Raw genomic sequence first — 20,791 nt, forward strand, 5'->3', positions numbered from 1 at the left:
TGTCAAAACAATGGCGTCTTTCCCATTCGCATAAAAACACGGTTTGGCGACGTCGAATCGAATCGCTGTTTAGATAACATTAATACTTCCCATTTGGATATAACGGTTTTTAAATTTAGCATGTATTAAGAATTTAATTTGCCACAACGATTGATTAAAACATAAGTGTAGAAATTACCAAGATTACAAAAGTGTAGAAAATAATTTTAATAGCTTTTAGTTATGTATTTAATCTTAATAATGGAAACAAATTCGCTGTTCTGGTGTCCTACATACGCCCAATGAGCCCAAACATTCCAAAAATGTGTTCTACATTCGGAAGAACGACTGCTGAATGAGTATCACCCACTTAAGTGTTTTAAGGTCCTTTTGATGTTCTCTAGAATGACTCTCCAAGTATACCTATTTTGTTGTCATAGTCAAATCCTAAGTAAATAGCACCTATAGTCGACCCGTGTCGCGTTTAGTTCTCGATGAAGGCGGATCGGCGATTGTTTACAATAAAACCATCGTGATACCTGAAGGCTACTTTACTCATTATTGATATAAGTACCTGAGATAATCATTGCATGGGAATATAAACGCAAGTATAAATATCTTGTATTTGAATAGCAATACGATTGTCTATATTCTATTAACTGCATCCTACTTATGTTTTATGAAGAAGGTACCTTGAAAACATTGCGTTATTTTTTTATAATAATGTTAAGCGGTTTATTGACTACACAAAACAATGTTTTATGCGTCTTAGTTCAAGTGATGGAACAGACAAAAAAGAACACAAGAAATCAATGAGCACGGCCATCGTGCTGCCATTGGATTTTTTCCACAGTAAAACACAAAATATTGAACAGAGCAACGTTCAAGGTAAAGAAATCACTTGAGGAAATTAAACAGTGAAGCAATTAAGTGCCTAGCTACGCAAAGACGCCACCGTTTTATATGGATAAAGGAGACAGGTTAATTGTCCCCGTTTCGTCTTTCGTTATTTACGTTTATTCTCTGTTCTCCAAGGGCAAATAAATAAAGTCGTTTCGCTTGGTATTAGTTCAAAAAAGATTGATTGTGTTGGGCCCAACGCGGAGTGTGTCAGGGAGTGAGGGACAATAGAGTTATCCATTATGTAGGCTGGAGGCACCCCTGGCGCGCTGTCAGGCGGCGGGTCATGCAGTGCTTAGCGGGAGTAACAACCTGTCGCGCAACACCAACGCAATACTTGTTATGCAACTAACAGATCCGATGTCATTGGATATTACCGTATTGAGATTTTTTATCAGCCACTCGTAGACCGGTTTGACAAGTTCATTGTCTTCAATGAGGTCATTAAACCTTTTTGACCGTCATAATAGAACAGAAAATAGGTTTTTGTCAAGCTTAATAAACGCATCAGCTGTTACTTTTGTTTGTATTGAAGGATACAACTGCCTTGACGAGTGGAGCGTGCTAAAAGTTTTCTATAGTGCGAAGGCATTAACTATTCAATAAACCGCGTTACGAGTATTGAATCCGCTTTCTAGATTGCATACAATGGTTGGAACTAATCCAAACACAATGAGTTTGAGTGAAAGGACCAAATAAAAATTCTAAATAAATTGTCCATGTGATCGGTTATGTGGGTAACGGTGCCCAGGACTGGTCCGCGGAGTCGCGCCCAGGACACCGAGCTCGACCGTTACTCACGCCTGCATAAGTTCAACAGTTCAACGAACTATCACATCAGTTTTATGAATAACAATAGATGTTCTTACAAACCCGTCCGTCATGCTAATCATATTTACTTATGTATTTACTGTTGAGGCTTTCAAGGTGGCGCACCATTGTGGTTAACCGACTCCCCAAAAAGGAGAAGGGCGTTCTCAATTTGGATGTTTGTATTTTTTTTTTGTTTGATTATGATTCCATCATTTACCAGCCGATTTGAACCATTCTTCCTTTGTTCGAAAAGTTGGATCAAAATAATCATCAGATCCAAGATTTAAAGACCTTGAGAAATCTCAAACTCAAAGAAACAATAGGGAGGGGTCCTGAAGATTATGGCGAGAAAGATTTGATTGAACTCCTCCAATGACGAGAACTCTCGTCCAATGCATCTACTTTTTCTTCTATGTTTCTAAAAGTAGTTTATTATACCTAGCCCAATGGTTGAATTTCTCTATTATCGTCATTTTCACAAATAATATTTTTCTTTTCGACACCTCTATCTTGATCTAGCGGTTGAGCGATTGCGGTTAGCCAGCTAACAAGTTAGCAAACTTTAGTTGTATGACCTTGGGTATAACCTTTAGTTATTCGAATATCATCCTCCCATATGTAGGCATAGCTCATCACTCAATAATATATGAATTACTGACTGACGTGCGGTTTTACATAAAGAAACTAATAGTCTTCATCAAGTTGTTCCGCATTCATGATTCCTAGTTTTTTTTAAGCCAAAATTATAATTGCGGTTGGTTGCAAAATTTTAAGTTAGTTCAAAATTTTCCTCTTCTAAAACCACACAAAGTAATTAGACAAAAGTAAAGGCTTTTTCCATAGTTTTTAAAGTAACTCTAACTTCGTTTGAAAAATAACCTAAGTATGTTATTTTTATGAAGTCAAAGCTTGAATAGGGGAAGTAACGATGTCAATTGCTCCACTTTGATATCTAAATAAAATAGCGAACTAGGTAAGCTCCTGTAAACCTCCTGCATGTTCCTACAAATTAGAGCACTTCACTGCACCTGAGGAAGCGAACCTACTTATAAATGATGTCATAAGTTTCTTACGTCTGAAGATAAGAATAGGGTCAAAGTACCTGCAGAACCCCATTGAATGGAATAAAGCGAATAAAGTCAAACTGACAGAAGTTTTTTTGAGGTGAGAAATCGTCAGATAAGGTCTCCTTTTTTATGGTGAATCATCAAATGACCCCTCCCGCTGTGGGTGCAGCGTAAGTCTTTCTAGCGCCCTTTTTGTACCAGGACCGTTGTAACTCTTTCGAAGAACCCCGACAGGAAACTTCCAAACCTTGGTTCATCAATCTTTTTGAGGAAAAACGTTTGATATTGAACGCCAAAAACTACTTGGTATGCCACATGGAAAACACCCACAAAACTTGCGGTGTAATGAAAAAAAAAAAACAAAACCAAAAAGTTTTTATTAATAAAATGTTCGGTTTAATTGCTATTTTTTACCTGTTGTTTTGTGGTTATGAAGATTTTGCTATTATTAGATAACACGTGGCTTCTATAATTATATTCTGATTTGCATAATGTTTTCTGCGGTCTTCTCGCTGCGTAAGAGGAAATAAACTATGCTGGTAGTATTTTTGAAGACCATAGCAATTTTTTTATCTACATGATTATGTGTAAAAATGACTGATTTATTGCCCCAATGTCATGATAATAAACTCTTTTGCAAAAAAAACGGGCACCTATGCGAAATCTTAGTTTTAAGGACTTTACGTGTATTTCAAAGGATTTTAATGATTGTAGTATGTTTCTAGCATCAAAAAAGTTAGCCAAGCATGCGTGAGAGTGTATTCTAAATTTGAATTTTGTACAATTGCTAAGAAATTGGTTAAACCTTGTTTTGGACTAATTGCTGGCAGAAAGTTCGTCGGTGTTTTGAAAAGTTTTTGAAGTGATTTTCAGGAAAATGGTAATGCAGTTTTAATTAATGATTAATGTTCTTTTTTGTTAGATCAAAACATTTTTGAAAAACTATGCGTATTTGATAAAATTTTCACCTGCTCTAAATGGGCTATACTGATGATTGATGGCAATGTTACGAGTATCGGTATTTTAGTGTAAAGCGTTCTATTGTTTAGATATTGTACCCACGTGTTTTAAAATATCGCTTTTTTATAATTAAACACTATTTAGAAGAGTATCATTACCTTTGGCTGCGACAAAACCAATTTAAAGTAAGCAGTGCCGATCACAACCCGTCTCCTATCGGACTTTGACATTAAAAAAATACCAAATATTGTGATAAATGTTAAAATTAACCACATGAAAAATTATAAGGAGGGTTAAAGCTATCTGAAAAGTCAAATTATTGCCGCGTTGAAGGTCTCGATAACTCCATAGGTATCGGGTTACTAAACGACGATTTAGCTGAAAGGGAGTCAAGAATTCAAAATTATTGGCCGAACGTATGTTCCTTAAGAAATGAGCAGATAGCCAATTATTGTTATGATTTAAGCAGGAAAGTGTTGTAGATGCCAGAAAATCTCATTGTAGGCAAGTTTATTTAATAAAACGTCCATGGGATGAAAACACGCTATTAAAACAATCAGACTCATAGATCTTCAGAGGACTACGGAGTTTCCCAAGAGACGAGGTTGTTTAAAAATCAGTGATTACGAGACCTTAAGACCTCGTGCCCACAGTCTATGCGCTATTTTCTGTATTTTGTACAATTTCAATACTTTTAAAAATGTCAAAGTCCGATAGGAGACGAGTTGTGATCGGCACTGCTTACTTTAAATTGGTTTTGTCGCAGCCAAAGGTACTGATACTCTTCTAAATAGTGTTTAATTATAAAAAAGCGATATTTTAAAACACGTGGGTACAATATTTAAACAATAGAACGCTTTACACTAAAATACCGATACTCGTAACATTTCTATCAATCATCAGTATAGCCCATTTAGAGCAGGTGAAAATTTTATCAAATACGCATAGTTTTTCAAAAATGTTTTGATCTAACAAAAAAGTACATTAAGCATTAATTAAAATTGCATTACCATTTTCCTGAAAATCACTTCAAAAACTTTTCAAAACACCGACGAACTTTCTGCCAGTAATTAGTCCAAAACAAGGTTTAACCAATTTCTTAGCAATTGTACAAAATTCAAATTTAGAATACACTCTCAAGCATGCTCGGCTACCTCTTTTGACGGTAGAAACATACTACAATCATTAAAACCCTTTGAAATACACGTAAAGTCCTTAAAACTAAGATTTCGCATAAGTGCCCGTTTTTTTTGCAAAAGAGTGTATTATCGTACTAAAATTTCTCAGGCAAAGGAGGAAAAAGGTTGGCTTGTCTCGATTCAACGTGCAGGTGTTTATTTTTCCAATATTGTCTATTAGCATGGCCGGCATTGCCCTGTAGCCGGCCAACCATCACGACCACATACAACTCTATGTGTTTTTCACACGAGCTCGTGACGTCACATGCTGTATCTGATTGCCCTTTAATTGCTAGTTTCTTGCGCGATGCCACTACAAAGTATGGAGTATAGTAATTTTGTGCATATTTTGTAATCTGTACTAGAGTATTATAAAGTTACGCGCAAATGTTGGGAACTACTGACCCGATTAAAGAAAATATTTCAATGTTAGATATCCCATTCTTCGAGAAAGCTATAGGCTGCTTTTAATTTGGGTGCAGACAGAATATTCCCAAGTCCTGCTTACTTACTTGTCACAAACCATAACAAGATAGAAAATTACTTACTCAAAAGTATCCCAGCTAAAATTAGCAGCAGTCTTTAAAAATATTCCTCAAAAAATTCGATCTCAGCTTTTAGATTGAAATCGCTCCGGTAAATATCCGATGGGGAATGAAAAGTCAAACACGCCTTCAAACTGCCTTCGAAGAGGAAATGTATTCGGGACACAGAAATTACGTTAATCAGAGCAATGTGAATAATTTATAAAGTACTAGCTTCCACCCGCGGCTTCGCCCGCCTAGATTTCGGTTATAAAGCGTTTCCAAGAGAATTCTTCAAAAGTCCGGGATAAAAACTATCCTATGTTCTTTCTAAAGGTCAACTCTATCTCTGTGCCAAATTTTATTAAAATCAGTTCAGTGGTTTAGACGTGCAAGCGTAACAGACAGACAGAGTTACTGTCGCATTTATAATATCAGTAGGGATTGAAATTAGGTGCCAAACTGGCGGACGCGGAGATCACAAAAACAATGACGTAAAATCACACTTAGAAGAAAAGGTGATAATCATTTAGCCGTGCTATCATAACAAACCCAGAAGTGTTTTATACCATTTGGGTTGTGTCAAATACATCATATGTAACTCTTAATTTTGAGAACGTATCGCGGACTTTGGAGGTTTATATTACGTACACGGAATGTCCGTGTACATAGGTAAATTATGTCAGATCTGAACCTGAGCGGTGATGTCTTGAAGTACCACTTTGGCGCTAGAGTTATGATACTTCTTATTATAAGGCAACTTTCGTGCGTTGAAAATGGGAGACTCCGGGCTGCCAGTATTCAAAAATACCTGGGTTGGTACTAAAAGTCGTGGTCTAGGATACATTAAACGTTGAATAATCAACAGTCGTGGTCTAAGATATAAACGTTAAATAATCAAAATCTAAACTAACGTGCAGATAGTATGTAACCGTACATGATGTAATTATTTTAAACTCAATTCTCAACACGAAGTGGTTCTTAACCTTATTTGAATGTATACTATTCTGATTAAAATTCCACGCTGCGCATTTTTTTGCGTAAAGTATTAAATGTTTGGGTAAATACTATCTAAGTACTTCCTAGAGTAAAACTAAAACACATTGGTACATAATTTTTGTCTACCTACACTAAGTTTTTTTGGCGTTTTCAGCCGCGTTCAGGGGGACTACTTTCCGTAACCGAATAAAATATGTCCCACGATATTGACACATAAAGTCGTTTTCAAATAATTTTCAGTACCTAATAAATAATCGCAAGATCAGCCCTTGGGCACAAACTCACATACCTACCTGTTTAAAATAATTAAATAGAAAGAAGGTATAAAAAACTCCAAGAATAAAGCATAAGTAAGGAAAATACTACACTACAAAATGTTTGACAGAACCGTAGGCACATTTTCTCACTAAAATATGTAGATATTTGTAGTTTCGAAACAAACAGTGTGTAAGTTAGGCCGCGGGCACACTATTTATAATGTATAAATTGTGGGAACTTCGAGATAAGTGGATGAACCTCGTTAGATAGCAATACTTAATAGGTAATTTACATATTATTATCTCGCTGCGACAAACTTTAGAGAATAGTTTGGTCGCTTAAGTACATAATACGGCGTCACGCTGTGTTGTTCTTCAATGGCGTAAACGTTTGAAAATAACTAAAAAACATTTGAGTTGACGTTGATAATGGATAATGGGTAAATTATAAAAACGTAGTTTGGGACGATAATAAAAATAATGTGACAAATAGGTACGTGTTTATATTCGAACATGTAATCTAAGGCCGTTGAGTAGTAAGAGGATTAGGTCCGAAAGACCAGTTTCCATTTTCCGTAGCCCAGCTGTGATGAGCACGTGTAACTACTAACTACCTCGTTAATACAACGGTTTTAATGAAGATTGCTTAGACTGTCCGAGATAAACTGTCAATTTACTGACGAAGGCGTTCCAAGCCATTACGCAATAGTAATCTAGTATTGAGTTTATAGGAATTGGAAGTGCGACGCGACTTCTTACATAGCTGGGTAGTTAGAAATCACGTGATTGGTTACTAACAATTTTGTTATTAATAAGACAAGGTACTCACTTCACGTTGTTCCTCATATCGTAGTTTGTTGAAATGTATCCTGCGTCCCCACTGAAACAATGAAAACTTTTTTTAATGATTTCATAAAACAAATAACAGGTACATTTCTATAACAATTCTTTGCCATGAGGTGCACAAATTACGAAACAGACTTCGATTTAAAAAGTCTCGATAGGAAGTCGATACGAAAAAGTCCTTGAACGAATTGTTTGTCGGACATTCTGGTTGTGAATCAGGGTGCGATATCCACTAATTCTTACAAAACGAAGACAATGGTGTCAGGACACGCTTGTCAAGCCGCCTGGTCGACACTTCGTGTCCGCTATAAATATTATTGTAGAACACGTGTTCATTGATTTAGTTTAATATTATAATCTTCCATCTACGTTTATAAAAATGAATTGCTGTTCGTTAGTCTCACTAAAACTGGACAATAGCTAGACAGATTTGGCTTAGTTTGATGTTAAAAAGATCTAAGAGGTCTAGGGAAGGTTTGGACTACATGAAGTTTCTTGGGTCAGCTAGTATTTAATAGAAATCGTGCCATAGATTCCTGTGAGAGAAATGAGAAATCTACATTGGCTTGTGCGTGGGCGCGCCCGGTCAGACTACTAGGAAACTTGGAAGCGTATAAGTTGCCGTCAGCCAGTGAGATTTGCTAATATCAGCATTAACGCGATACTCAACGAACTGTTTCCTACTTTGTACCACGGAGACCACGTAATCTTGTCAATTATACGTAAGAATTGCAGTTACAATAGGTGTACCTTGCATTGTCTATATGCACTTTTACGCTCTATACATTTACAGGATTGTTCCTTCTTTACTGATATATGAAGCAGATATATTTTCATTTTTTCTTTCTTACAAGGTGTCTTATTTATAATGACTTAGATTTTTAAATTAATCATTGACAATTACTGGTAATTATTCAGCAAAAATCCAATATACAATACGGTTCCCAAAGGTCAAAACTCAGTTCATACTCGCATAGTAACTCAGATATTTAAGCACTCATTAAGAAATTTTTATATAAATATTTGACATCTCATTAGCGTTTATAGTATTCATAATAGGTAAATTTTTACGCGGTCATTCTCTTGATAGACAGAGATTCATAACTCAACATACACAGTCACCCATTATTGTTCTGGATTAGAAAATCTGAGCTAAACTTTTATGTAAACATCTCCGTTACAAAATGACTTTAATTAAAAAAAGTTAATGAAAATAATCTCGATAATATCGAATCCGCTTCCATGATTAACTACCAACGTTATCTAACTATAACAATGTAACTTTGTTTGACGCTGCATTGTCGTCAAATTGATTCTATTAAAGAACCTAAATGCTTTCAGTTCTCCTATAACATTACACATATGACGTATGTATATACAAATAGAATAATATTAACGTTGTATTAAACTACACGGACGTCATTGTTTTCGCAACCGTTTGTGATAAGGCGGCTAGAAATTATTTACACACTTAGAAACACCGTTTTCATAAATGGCTCTTGCCAGTATACACAGACAGTTTTCTAGAATAAGTATACAAAGTGAAGATCAACAAGGCAGTTCACTCCGAGCTTACCCATCATTTTATAATGCATAAACATTTTTAGAGCCATCTCCTTCGATCCTTGCGAGACATGCGAACGTAAGCTAAGCTATATCGCGCTATAATAATAAATAATGTTATAACCGAAGCTAGGATCACATCCTAACTATATAATGAGTTTAAGTGGAGCTTCATGAGCTAGATAACGCGAGAACTCGAGATCCAGGTGACTCCAATGACTACGGCATTGATAAACTTGAGAGTAATTCAGTTTCTCACGTACATTAAGTAGGATGCGCACAATTTGTGCTGAAACACCACACCAAGACTCGGAGCCTCCTGAATTAGGCAAATCAGCGGGTTTCATCAAATCAAAACTTGGTAACGAAGCACATAAGTTATTAACACCGCATGTGTACGTCAGTTAGTATATAATTAAGTCGGTTGTACTCATCGGGCGTGTATCTCGTTCGCTGCAATTTGTATGTAAGTTGATAACAAATTGTGCGTAACATTTTTCTAGAAAGCAATGCATAATGGTGAAATGCTGCACACGATAATCACGTTAGGAATTTGCTGCTAAGTGGTTAACATAGAACACGAGAATTGTAAGTTTACCATGTACCATGATTTATCGACAACTAGCCGTGTCTCGCGGAGCCACCTGCGCCACTACGGAACTTCTTCCCGCAACAGGATTAAAAGTTACCCATGTCCTTTAGACCTTATGTTCCAATGGTTCCGAAGTTTTGGCATATAAGTAGGACAAACAGGCGGAGTTACTTTCGCATTTATAACATTAACCGGGATTTCACAATTTCAATTAGGGGTTATTTTGTTTTTGCCCTACTGTATTGAATAGAAGAAGGATCACGTACACCTGACTACCGAGAAGACAACGATATCTGTGTCGAGGCACACAAAACATTCATAGATTAGATACTCCTCAATTACACACTCTCGGGCTACAGATGCGAAGAGAAACTATTAATGATAGGTACGTACAAGTCTAGTTTTCTACTCCAATATAGATTAGATCAAACTAGTAAGTATAAACCAGTGTCCCGGTATACTTGTCAAGTAAACTTATAACTTTCCCGAGGTAGTTTGATCACAACATTTCATTGGCTTGACCGTGAAACTTGGCGGAGAAATGACGGCTATTTTACGGACGTTCCCAATATTCAAACTATCTGTAGTTTTGATAACTGGAGATAGGAAGTTGACCTTACTCATGTCAAATTCTATCTTTTGTAAGCGAATCGACAGATCTAATATTAGTAGTTGCCTTTACTGGGTGTTCTCACTAGCAGAGATTTAGAAGTCTTTGATATTATTTGCACAAATACCTTTATTTGGATAAGTCATCTCACATATGAATTATTTGGGCGTCTGTTAATGAGACGCGTAAATAATATGTACTAAATAGTTTAACATATCCACTTCATTCGCCAAATTGGTGAATAGATTTTGCAGCTAAACATAAAACTTTAAATAATACTCCGTCCATTAATTTTTAATAAAGTACTAACTAGTTAAGTAGCTGTAATGGTGTTTACCAACTTTAATTGAATATCAACTGAACCATATTGCAATTTTTTTCTTAGCTAATAAAACTTAAGTACCTACTTACCTAAATACAATATGCCAAACAAATTAAAATTTTAATGCATTTGAAAACCAATTCATACGTACTACCTACTTACCTACAAAAAAAGCTATAATTTATTAACCTTATCTTAAAGGCTACGGAAATCTGGTAGCAACTTTCTAGTCAAAAAACTTTATAATGACAAAAAAAAGCTAAACCCAGAAACACCAAAGTACTCATTACAAGCAGTCAAATATTTCAGAATTATTCAAGTGTTCACTTACGCAGTAAAACGAATACATTTATGGGTATTGAGTTCTGCGAGCCAAATAGATCAAAAACTACTAATAGTTTACGATGATTGAACTGCGTACAATATCGTGTATTAGTGTATCAATATTTTATACGTAGTGGCCTTTTTGTCTTGATTCGGGAGCGTAAATCAATAGATATGCAATACCGTTCAATTGCTCCAGATGGCCGCGAACTGAATTGTGACTGACGTACAACAACTATTGTTACCAGCTTTTGAACGTAGATAGTGTTAGTATTATATCGTTTTAAAATTACGAAAATATTTTTAAACTAAGTATTAATTTATTTCGATCTAGTGAACATGTAAAAATGGCTCTAGTAAGGTTTAACCCAGGGCTTAACCCCAGTTGTTGCTACTTGACGCCCTCTACTATTTTAAAGAAATCAACTTTTAATGAAAAGACAAGTTGACATTAAGTAATCGAGTTCATTAGCCTCACAGCTCTTAAACGTAACATCGACGTATATGGTTCTAACATCATTCGTTTTCTCTTTCCTAAACTTTAGAGCTCTCGTCCTAATGGTCGATTATCACGCAAATAGGCTATAAAGCAAAAGCACTAGATCTGTGCACCTGCACGGATCTTACGGAGTTACGGAATTACGGATAATTACTACTAATACTTATTAATACTAGTTGATACTGCGCAGCGGGCAAAGGCATCGACATGTGGCATAATAAAAGGTGTTATGGTCTGAATATGAATTAATTTATAACATTATTACAAAATAAAGACCTATTCAAATTCAATATGAATGTGACGCGTTGGATAGAAAATTGTTATGTGTATAATGAATAAATATATGACTATGCATTGGAAAATGCAAGAGGTGAGCGGCAGTAGGTAAAACTACCTTTTTAGATCGGAAAATCAGTATGACTATTTAGCACACAGTTTTGTATAAAACAAAGTTGTAAGCAAATTAGCAAAACTTTTCTATATCGCGATAGTAACAGAAAAAATTATTCACGAATTTCATTTTAAATTTTTTTCTTTATTTCACCTAGAAAAATGATCTTACTAGCATTTTCTTAGGGGTACTGTAGGTGTGTTTACAAACATAATATCCCAGTGATATAATGTTTTATTATGATACGACTGTGTGACAACAAACAGTTGCTTATTTTGTGTGGGAATCGAACCTGCAACAGCCAACGCACGCCAACAGTGCTTTGAACCCTAGCTTGCGGCAGGTCAGATTTCTCAGAAGGTACTAGGTATGTATGTTAAAGTAATCATCTTCAAATGGCATAAACTTTTCTTATTTTCGATTTAATAGTGAAAATTGCTGGGGAGTATGTTTCACCACTTTTTTCTTGCCAGAAATAAGCACATATGAAGCGGTGAAGGGCGCGTGTTTTGGAGGCTGTCTTTTGTAAATTTGATCTTCGAAAATTGCTGATTTTAGCCTACTTCCAAAAATTACTTTATTTAAAAAATATGAGGCGATTCATCGATTTTATAATTTTATAATCTGAATAAAATAACCACTGAAAATCGCAAACGAATTTCAATGGCAAAGAAAAGTTTGACCCGTGTCTACAGAGAGTGAAAATAGTCCATAGCAAGGAACATAACAATAAATTGATAAAAACCGAAGTACAGTGTATAATGCATTCCTGACTGCTATATAGGACACGTCGGTACCTCTGCTTTTACTGCCGACGTCAATTTTATGATGATGGGATGGATTACATCTTCAACAGCATTTTTATGAGTGGTATTAGTAATAGAATGAACGGACCAATGTCTACCGGCACACGATCTGACGTTATAGTACTCAAGTGGCTTAGTATAAATAAAACTCAGCCGTGTTTTATGCCTTACCTCGAAATATTTAAACGTTACTTTAAGTTCTACTTATATTTCTGCAGTTTGTGTTAGTGTGACAGGGATGTTTGCAGTCTCTTAAATTGAGTGGCGTTTCAATATTTGGCCGTAAATCCTCTTAAGTGAAGTGATTACTTAATGACTATTAGGAATCTGCGGCACGATTAAGTATTACTAGTATATGCGATGTTTCAAATCCCAATTTCCACAGTTGTAAGTTAAGTTTCACTCATATGAACTTCTGTTTTATTTTTATTTACTTATGGCAAAAAAGTCGGTTAATAATTAATGAGCAATGAAAGATGAAGTTAAAAAGCAATTAAGGATATAAATTAACAAAAAATGGAAAGAGATAATAAAACTAAAAGTGTAAAGGAATAAAAATATTCTGATTGTTCCTTGTTAGACTTGATGGGTTAGTAGGACAAATATGAAAGTCAGATGTATGCAGAAATATAGTTACATTACCCTCTTCACTTCAAAGCAGTGTTACCGCGACAGTCAAAGTGTCATAATTGTCGGTTTTGTCTAAGGAAAATTCGGAAAATGGGGACTATATTTTTATACATGACTAAATTATATAACATTTACAATTTGCATGAAATTATCTTATAACTACCTACATAATTGTTGATGTAGTTACTTAATATAAATTATGTATATTTTCAACGAAAAAACTGCAAGTGTATTTAAATGATTCTATGAAATAAAGAGTCGTATAATTTTATTTTCCAGTATTATGGTATGCCACCTAAGCAAACAAACCTGTATTTAAATATTTGTTCAGTCACTCAGCTTTCATTAATATGGAAATCAAAATAAATAAGAGAAACTTATGGAAAACTAACTTCTGAGTCCTGTTCGACCCTTTTAAACCCTTGAAAATTTGAATTCCTAATACCTTATGATATAAAAGTAAAAATAGAATACCATAGATGAAGTTTATTTATGCAAATTATCGAAGTCCAAGTAAATTGGATATATATAATTAGATATCTAATTACCTAAGGTATTGTAAGCTATACTAATTATTATAACATAATTGTAATTATTATTACCAGTAGTTATAATTATTGTAACTACTGGTACATATTTTATTCCGTATTTAACTGGCCTCAATAAATCTAAAAATAGCATCAATTGTTTCATTATCAATATTATATTACATTACATTAATAATAAAATATTATGCTAAGTACAAGAAAGGTACCTGAAACGCTTTTGGATTTCTTAAGCTTCCGATAGGAAGAACTAAGAAACCTGCTTCATATGTATGAATTAATTAGTAAAAGGACCTATTTCTACCCTAGCCATGATCACCACGGTTGACATATAAAATCCGCTTTAAAATATTTCGAGATTTTGAAAGTATTACATATTATGTTTTGTAAGATATCGAATTAGGTCAAACTGCGAGTGTCTTTGTTTTGGCAATAATTACGATAACATCTTAATTGCTGGAAATTTGCGACTTATTTAAGTACAAAACAATGGCCGACTGTCTCACTCTCAATAGACTGCGTAAATATGGAATTTAGAGCGAACATTTTACTTCTCTAATATATTGATAAGTTTTTCTAAGTTGAAATATATAACTGTTCTTTCATTATTACGCGCTAGTTTTGAATAGTCACAACTAATAATTAGTTTCCAACAAACTAAGAAAACACAGGCCATTTATGCACATAATTTTGTTTCTTATTCGCGAAAAATTTATATTCTTATACTACGCGGGTAGTTACATAACGGCGAAATATAATTCAAACATGGCAAAAATATCTAATGTTACACGCACGAACATTAATTTGAAAAACATCGGTAATAGCATGTTTCGGGCACACAATAAGTTGTAAATGTCACACATCAAGCTATAATGCACACCTGTTCATTTCTTCTATAGAGCTATGAAACACAATACACACATAACAATTATTTCCTGGCTTGTTCAACAAATTACCATTTGACTATTTACGTGTTTCTAATATACAAACATATCGACTGTAGTCAGCTTCCGATATTGAAGTCCACTCTCCGTAAAAAGTTCAACACTTGTTGCAACACACATAAAACTTGATTAGTTATTACTTACACTTTGTCATTTGTGCTTATCTAAATTTACGTTTATTCGATTCCATTGACGTAATTGAACAAGCTACAAACAATGATTTATTAGCAGATTGCATCTCGTTAAGTTTAACGGCATGTAGATAAGTCGGTAGTAAAAAAATAATTATTTTCGTGTTTTAAGTATTTTTAAATAGAGAAAAGTAAGATCGCAAAGCACAAACGCATCGATAAGGGTGAAATGAGTTTGAGAAGATGTTAGTTAGGGACTCACCTCATTGGACCGGGTAGTTGTGTTAGGTTAGCGAGGGACTTACGCGGGCTGCATGCGGTGTTCGGGAGCGGATCGCGAGCGCGGGCGTCGCGGGCAACAGGCGGCCGAGTAGTACCGGCGGCGGCAGCGGGTGGCGTGTTGTGACTGCGCGGCTAGGCACCGACACCACTGCTAATTAGGAGGGCGCGTGTGGCTGCAGACGGCTGCTCGGCCAGGTGGTCGAGTGCGATGGCGCTCACCTGAGTTGTCCACGGTGCTGCACAGTCGGCCGCGGCTTCGGTGTAGGCGCGGTGCGACTGAGTCGCGCGCCCAACCGCCATTCTCTTTTATACACTTCCCCTACTCGGAGGACTCCGCAACTATATTTTTTCTGTGAAAGACCTACGGGTCCTAGGTACCGTTGACCCGTGACGACAGCCGTATGTCCAGCTAGCCTATCCTTGTAAAAACATTATTGTCTCGTTTGCAGGTTTGCAGGTCAAGCGCGCTCGATGTGCTACATTAGCGAATGTGACAGACTTGTTAGGCCTACATGACAAAGACTGTTTTGAAGTTTTCAAAACAGTTGGACAAACTTTTCAGATACTTGTCATACTTCATGGATATTATTCATATACCTATGTAGTATGTAGGCCGCACAAAATCTCTTGAAATTTTTACATTCTTAGTGCATACTTGGTTTAATGCGTAAAAAAATGTTGAACTCGGTGTATGAAGATCTTAATCGGAAAGCCACATAGAGCATGGGTTCATCTTATAAGCCTTTACGAGTTAACACCAAAGATGTAGGTGTACTTTCCACGGCCTATTACAGTATGCTCAGTCCTATCCTCATGTTTTTATTTTACTACCGGGAAAATTAAGGTCTTATGAAAAAGGCTTTATCACTAATTTGGATTAAAGATTACTGACAAGTCAACATGCCTAAACAAGGGAAAAAATAAACGCTTTTTCTATATAACGTATCCCATTAAGGATATGAATATATTGATAGTGAGCCTCGAGTTTATTATTTTAGGCTGACATAAAATCATTTTTTTTTTGCATGGATATTTTCGGCGTGTCCAATGTCCATCTAATAATGGGGCCTTTGTATAATGTAGCAAAATACGCTCTTATTGCAATTTGCATTCAGGTGTGAATAAAATAATAGACCAAGTTCGAGCCAAATGCAAAGGTTTCGTACCATGAAAAAGTCAGGAGCCCCTAAAATATTTATTTCATTTTATTTTTCAGTAATTGTCATTGCCGCGGCATCAAACGGACAGTCGCACAGGGAAGTCTGAAAATGGGGTACTGTTAAACCTTTGTGCGAAACCATAAAATGTTGAATTACTAATTTTATTTAAAATCGCTTTACAATCTCATTATTTTTTATGGCGTATTTAATTAGCAGAGAAATAAAATGATCTTCATTTATTTTTTAGTGATATTTTCAGCTTTATTTATTTCTTCGCACCATACTTGCTAAGTAGGTAAATATAAAAACATATGGTTCTTTAAGTTAACGACCTACGTCTATTGTGCTTAATACATATATTTATATATATGTTACAAAATTAACAATATATAACTGTTTTATTTAAAAGTAATACTAAGTTTACATATCCGAGTACAGATAAAATTCGTATTTAAACGTTAGTTGAGTGCAGGCGTGTTATTCTCTTGTTATGTAAATCTTTATTTAAATTGAAATCCCTCAAATAACTGCACGTTTCTTTCAAATATATCCAAATATTGTAAGAATGTGGCGGTGTATAGGGACTTATTTATGCTCTTTGTTACCGATCAATGTGCCCAGATTTATTTATGATTATATCTTATACTTATACTGCTCGACAGTTTGTTTGTTTACTTAAACGCGCTAATTTAAAAAGATAGACTGCCTAGTTGTCGATTTGAAAATTCTTTATGTTTCTGTTATAACATTTTTGAGGATGGCTAAAAACGAGTTTCTTCGGGTGCACGGAGTATTTCCCATGAGACGCGTGTGAAACCAGCGGAATAATGTATCAACCACTACAATGTGTGTTATTGAAAAATCCCAATTTATATTGTAAGTCAAACATGATCCACATTTTAGTAAACCGTAAATTAATAATAAAATTCCCACATTGCATCTCATTTTCTCAGCAAATGATGAATACTTATACGTCCCGGAAAATCAGCATTTATTCAAGCTTTATTAATGTCTTCATTTCCATAGACAATTTTGCGAAACAAGGCCACTTTAGGGACATTACAACCGTTCCTCTTTTTGAGCAATTTGAATACGACACAATTTTGTTTTGTGTTAATTTGATATGTCATTTAAATAATGCTTTCTCATACATATCTTGTGCTGGATACTAAACGTTGCCACAGAAGTATAATTTCTCTCCTTCTTCCTGTCCTGTTCCCAAGTTTTATGGCAATGGCGCAATATGTTTTTTGCTTCGTTTCGTCTCTGTCAGATGTCATACTAACATCCTCTCCCTTCTTGTTCATGTCCTCTTCCACGCAGTTAATCCATCTTTTTCTCGATCCTCTGACTCCCCATACATACTTAATACGTTTTTCACGCTCTTTGTAGCATTATTTCTGACGTTACTTTATAAGCTAACAAATAGGAAACCCAAAATGTGATGGGTAAATTAGCCAGGAAACGGAAACCATCAGAAACACAACATGGCGCTCAGGATTCAAATCAAAATAAATATCGTGTTACACAAATTGCTTTCCCTGGAAACACAATTTGTGCGAACATTACAAGAAATTAAAACATTTATAAGTGTTGTACATTTAATTTGTGAAATAAAAGGTTTTATGTTAGGAAAATGTAGTCACATTTTAAACATTTAAATAGCTGATATGTGTAAAGTTAGTTTTTTGAAATAGTTCCTTTTGGCGTCATGGTTATTCAGTGAAGCAATCGCTATGGCGGTACCGAGTTGCCCGCCAATTATTCGTAAAAGTCACTGGCGTGTTTGATTACTTGCTTCCTTCCTATTTATCTACTTAGGTAAATGACAGAGACTCTGTAGGAACAGCAAGCCTAAGTGAATGTTGTCTATTTATCATTTGAAAACTTTAAAATGACGAAGGTATACATTACGATCAGAGTCGGCTCTAGGCATCTCGGCGCCCCGGGCATGTGTCTTGGCGCCTTTTTCAATCGACTACCAAAAAAGAGTAGGTTCTCAACTTGGGGTTATCGATTTTTTTTCGTGATTTTGGGGATCAAGCAAACACCGAAAAATTCGGATCTGGAGCTCCGGGCGACCGCCGAGGTTGCAGAGAGAAATAAGCTGACGTAGGCAATCGCTCCTTGCAAAACATTGGTACTCAGTTGCCTCCAGTTAGACTGAACCCCGACATAGTTGGGAAAATTTTGATGATGGTGGGTTGTTAATCAGACGTCAGTCATTATTTCAGCAAAAGTAATATCATTGCTGAACATACAAATTAATTTATTTTGAATAGGTATTTTACGTACCCAAAATCCAGCTCTCCAAAATGACAAAAAAAAAGTTTTAAAAGTTAAATACCTTTTACAAATGTTTTTATGGAATGATAAAGTTACAAAGTCCAGTGAAGCTTTGTAGCAGAGATAGAATTTGCATCGCTTCGGTTTTTCATTGAAAGTTCGGAAAAGCCCAATGTAATCCATCACATATTATTAAACAAACAGGATTAGTACAATAAGGGTGTGTTTCAACCCGTCGGTTACAGTTTCGTAAGTCAATATTAGACTGCTGTATATCTATACGTTTTGCTCACTGACCTCTCTTACTAGTGGTTTAATGATCATCAGCCTTTTTGTTCATCAGTTTTTTTCAAGCAATGGGCCTGTGGTTTTTTGTTTTTCTTTTCAATTTCAGAAGCTTGTTGCAGCGAGCTTAATGTTTTCAATAACGTGTTTGCTATATGCCTAAAACCTAGCAGACATGTTACTTACGCTTACTCAAGGCAGATCTAGGCGCTTTGTCACTTTTCCAGGTTTCTTCTTCACTTTTGCTATTCATTGGTGTCCCTTACAGCGATTTTCTTACTAAGAAAATCTCATTATTGTTTTCTGTTGACTAATATAATTGGTTTTAATTAAGAGCAACGAACATAGCGAAAATAATGAACAGATTAGTATGTGCATTCGACTATGTTTCCTTATGATGAGTAAGTAAATATCATCCGTCAGTTTTATTTAAAAAATCTGTCTAGGTTACCTACTGCTGTTTGTTCTGCCTCCGATTCTGGGCGCCGTATCAAAAGGTTAAAATTGCACACTGTGATTCATCTCCACACTTATTAACTAGCTTGGTAAAACTATCGGCCGATTAGCAGCGTTTTCACACTAGCGGATTACCCACTCAGTTTTTCCAAGCGACACCGCGCGTATGCGAGCGACAGCTAGGGTTGCCATCCGTCCGGGTTTCTCCGGATTTGTCCTAAGATTTGTTTTGTAATAAATAAGGTCGTCCGGGAGCTGTCCGGGCCGGTTTTCAAGAATGGTCCGGGGAAAATCTGGACACTTTTCATGTAAGGAAGTTAAGCTAAGTATTTTTTTATTATTGTGACTTCATATCACGATAAAACGTGTTATGTGCTAATCAACTAATTTCACGTGACTCCCTATACAGCTCATTGTTTTGGGTATTCTGACTATTAGGTACATATTATTATGTACCTACTAGCTTTTGCCCGCGGCTTCGCTCCCGTCAACTCACTTCTCTACTTCACCCTATTTTTTTTTCATAAGAACCTTCTCCTGACAATAACAAACACAACAAAAAAAGAATTAGCCAAATTGGTCCAGGCGTTGTTGAGTTATGCGCTTACCAACACATTTTGCGATTCATTTTTATATTAAGTATAGATTAACTGCCGAAGAACCTAAGTGTGTAAAATGGCGCTTACGCCATTTCAAGCCAAGTCGTATTATAATAACCAATCAATAATAAATTGACTGATTGTAAACCATTGAGGAAATCCCATTTAATAATTGTTATTTGAATTTACCTGTTTATAAGTTTAAGATCTAACATTTAGTTATTATTTCAACTCAGTTATAAATTGGGCAGAAAAAAACCTGTTGAGAAACTTACCCAGTTTTAACCATTAACTTTAATGATAACCAAAGCATAATAACCAGCCTCACACCCATTGGGCTAATATGCGATTTGACAACTGAAAATGATTTGGTTATTGATATAGTTAAATGGTGCAAGCACACTCAAAACTAAACAGTTGGCCGACAGTTGACCCGATGGTTGGAAAATCTTGATTCCAATCAAAGTTTTCAGTCGGTTTGATACCAGTTAATACTTGATCTTTGTAATATGCGTACCTACTCTACTACTACCATTATGGTCCCGAACAAACTGTCGTCCGTCCGACTAAAAGTTTGCAGCGTATACTCGAAGTGTATCTGTGTATCCTTCTCCGTGTGAGGGGAGCCCTGTGCCCAGCAGTGGAACGATAAAAACGCTGTAACAGTAACTAAAAGTGTATAGTTGAAAATGAAATGAAGATAATAATATTCATCACAAAGTCATTTTATGTATTGCGCTGTTTATGTATGTTTCTTGATTAATACTACGTATAACATGAAATACCTATCTATATATGTAACTGTACCTACTATTGAACTTATTAATGTTTACGTATATAATA

At 35.5% G+C, this 20,791-nt stretch overlaps 1 protein-coding gene across 3 annotated transcripts in view; it reads right to left on the minus strand.

Annotated features, from left to right (window-relative positions):
- LOC110374246 (neprilysin-2) overlaps positions 1–15,483 on the minus strand; it is a 33,312-nt gene extending 17,829 nt beyond the window's left edge. Inside the window, exons 1-2 of one of the 3 annotated variants that reach the window (XM_064035814.1) lie at positions 15,382–15,483; positions 7,507–7,557 (exon numbers count right to left, since the gene is read on the minus strand). In XM_064035814.1, coding sequence (XP_063891884.1) covers positions 7,507–7,523 — 17 coding nt within the window. In that variant the 5' untranslated portion in view covers positions 7,524–7,557; positions 15,382–15,483. Of the gene's footprint in view, positions 1–7,506; positions 7,558–15,142 lie in introns of all 3 variants that reach the window. The other 2 variants (XM_021331876.3, XM_021331878.3) reach the window with 2 other exon arrangements.
- Positions 15,484–20,791: the final 5,308 nt, after the last annotated feature.

The sequence above is a fragment of the Helicoverpa armigera genome, chromosome 1 (genome assembly GCF_030705265.1).
Source record: "Helicoverpa armigera isolate CAAS_96S chromosome 1, ASM3070526v1, whole genome shotgun sequence".
Classification (NCBI taxonomy): domain Eukaryota; kingdom Metazoa; phylum Arthropoda; class Insecta; order Lepidoptera; family Noctuidae; genus Helicoverpa; species Helicoverpa armigera.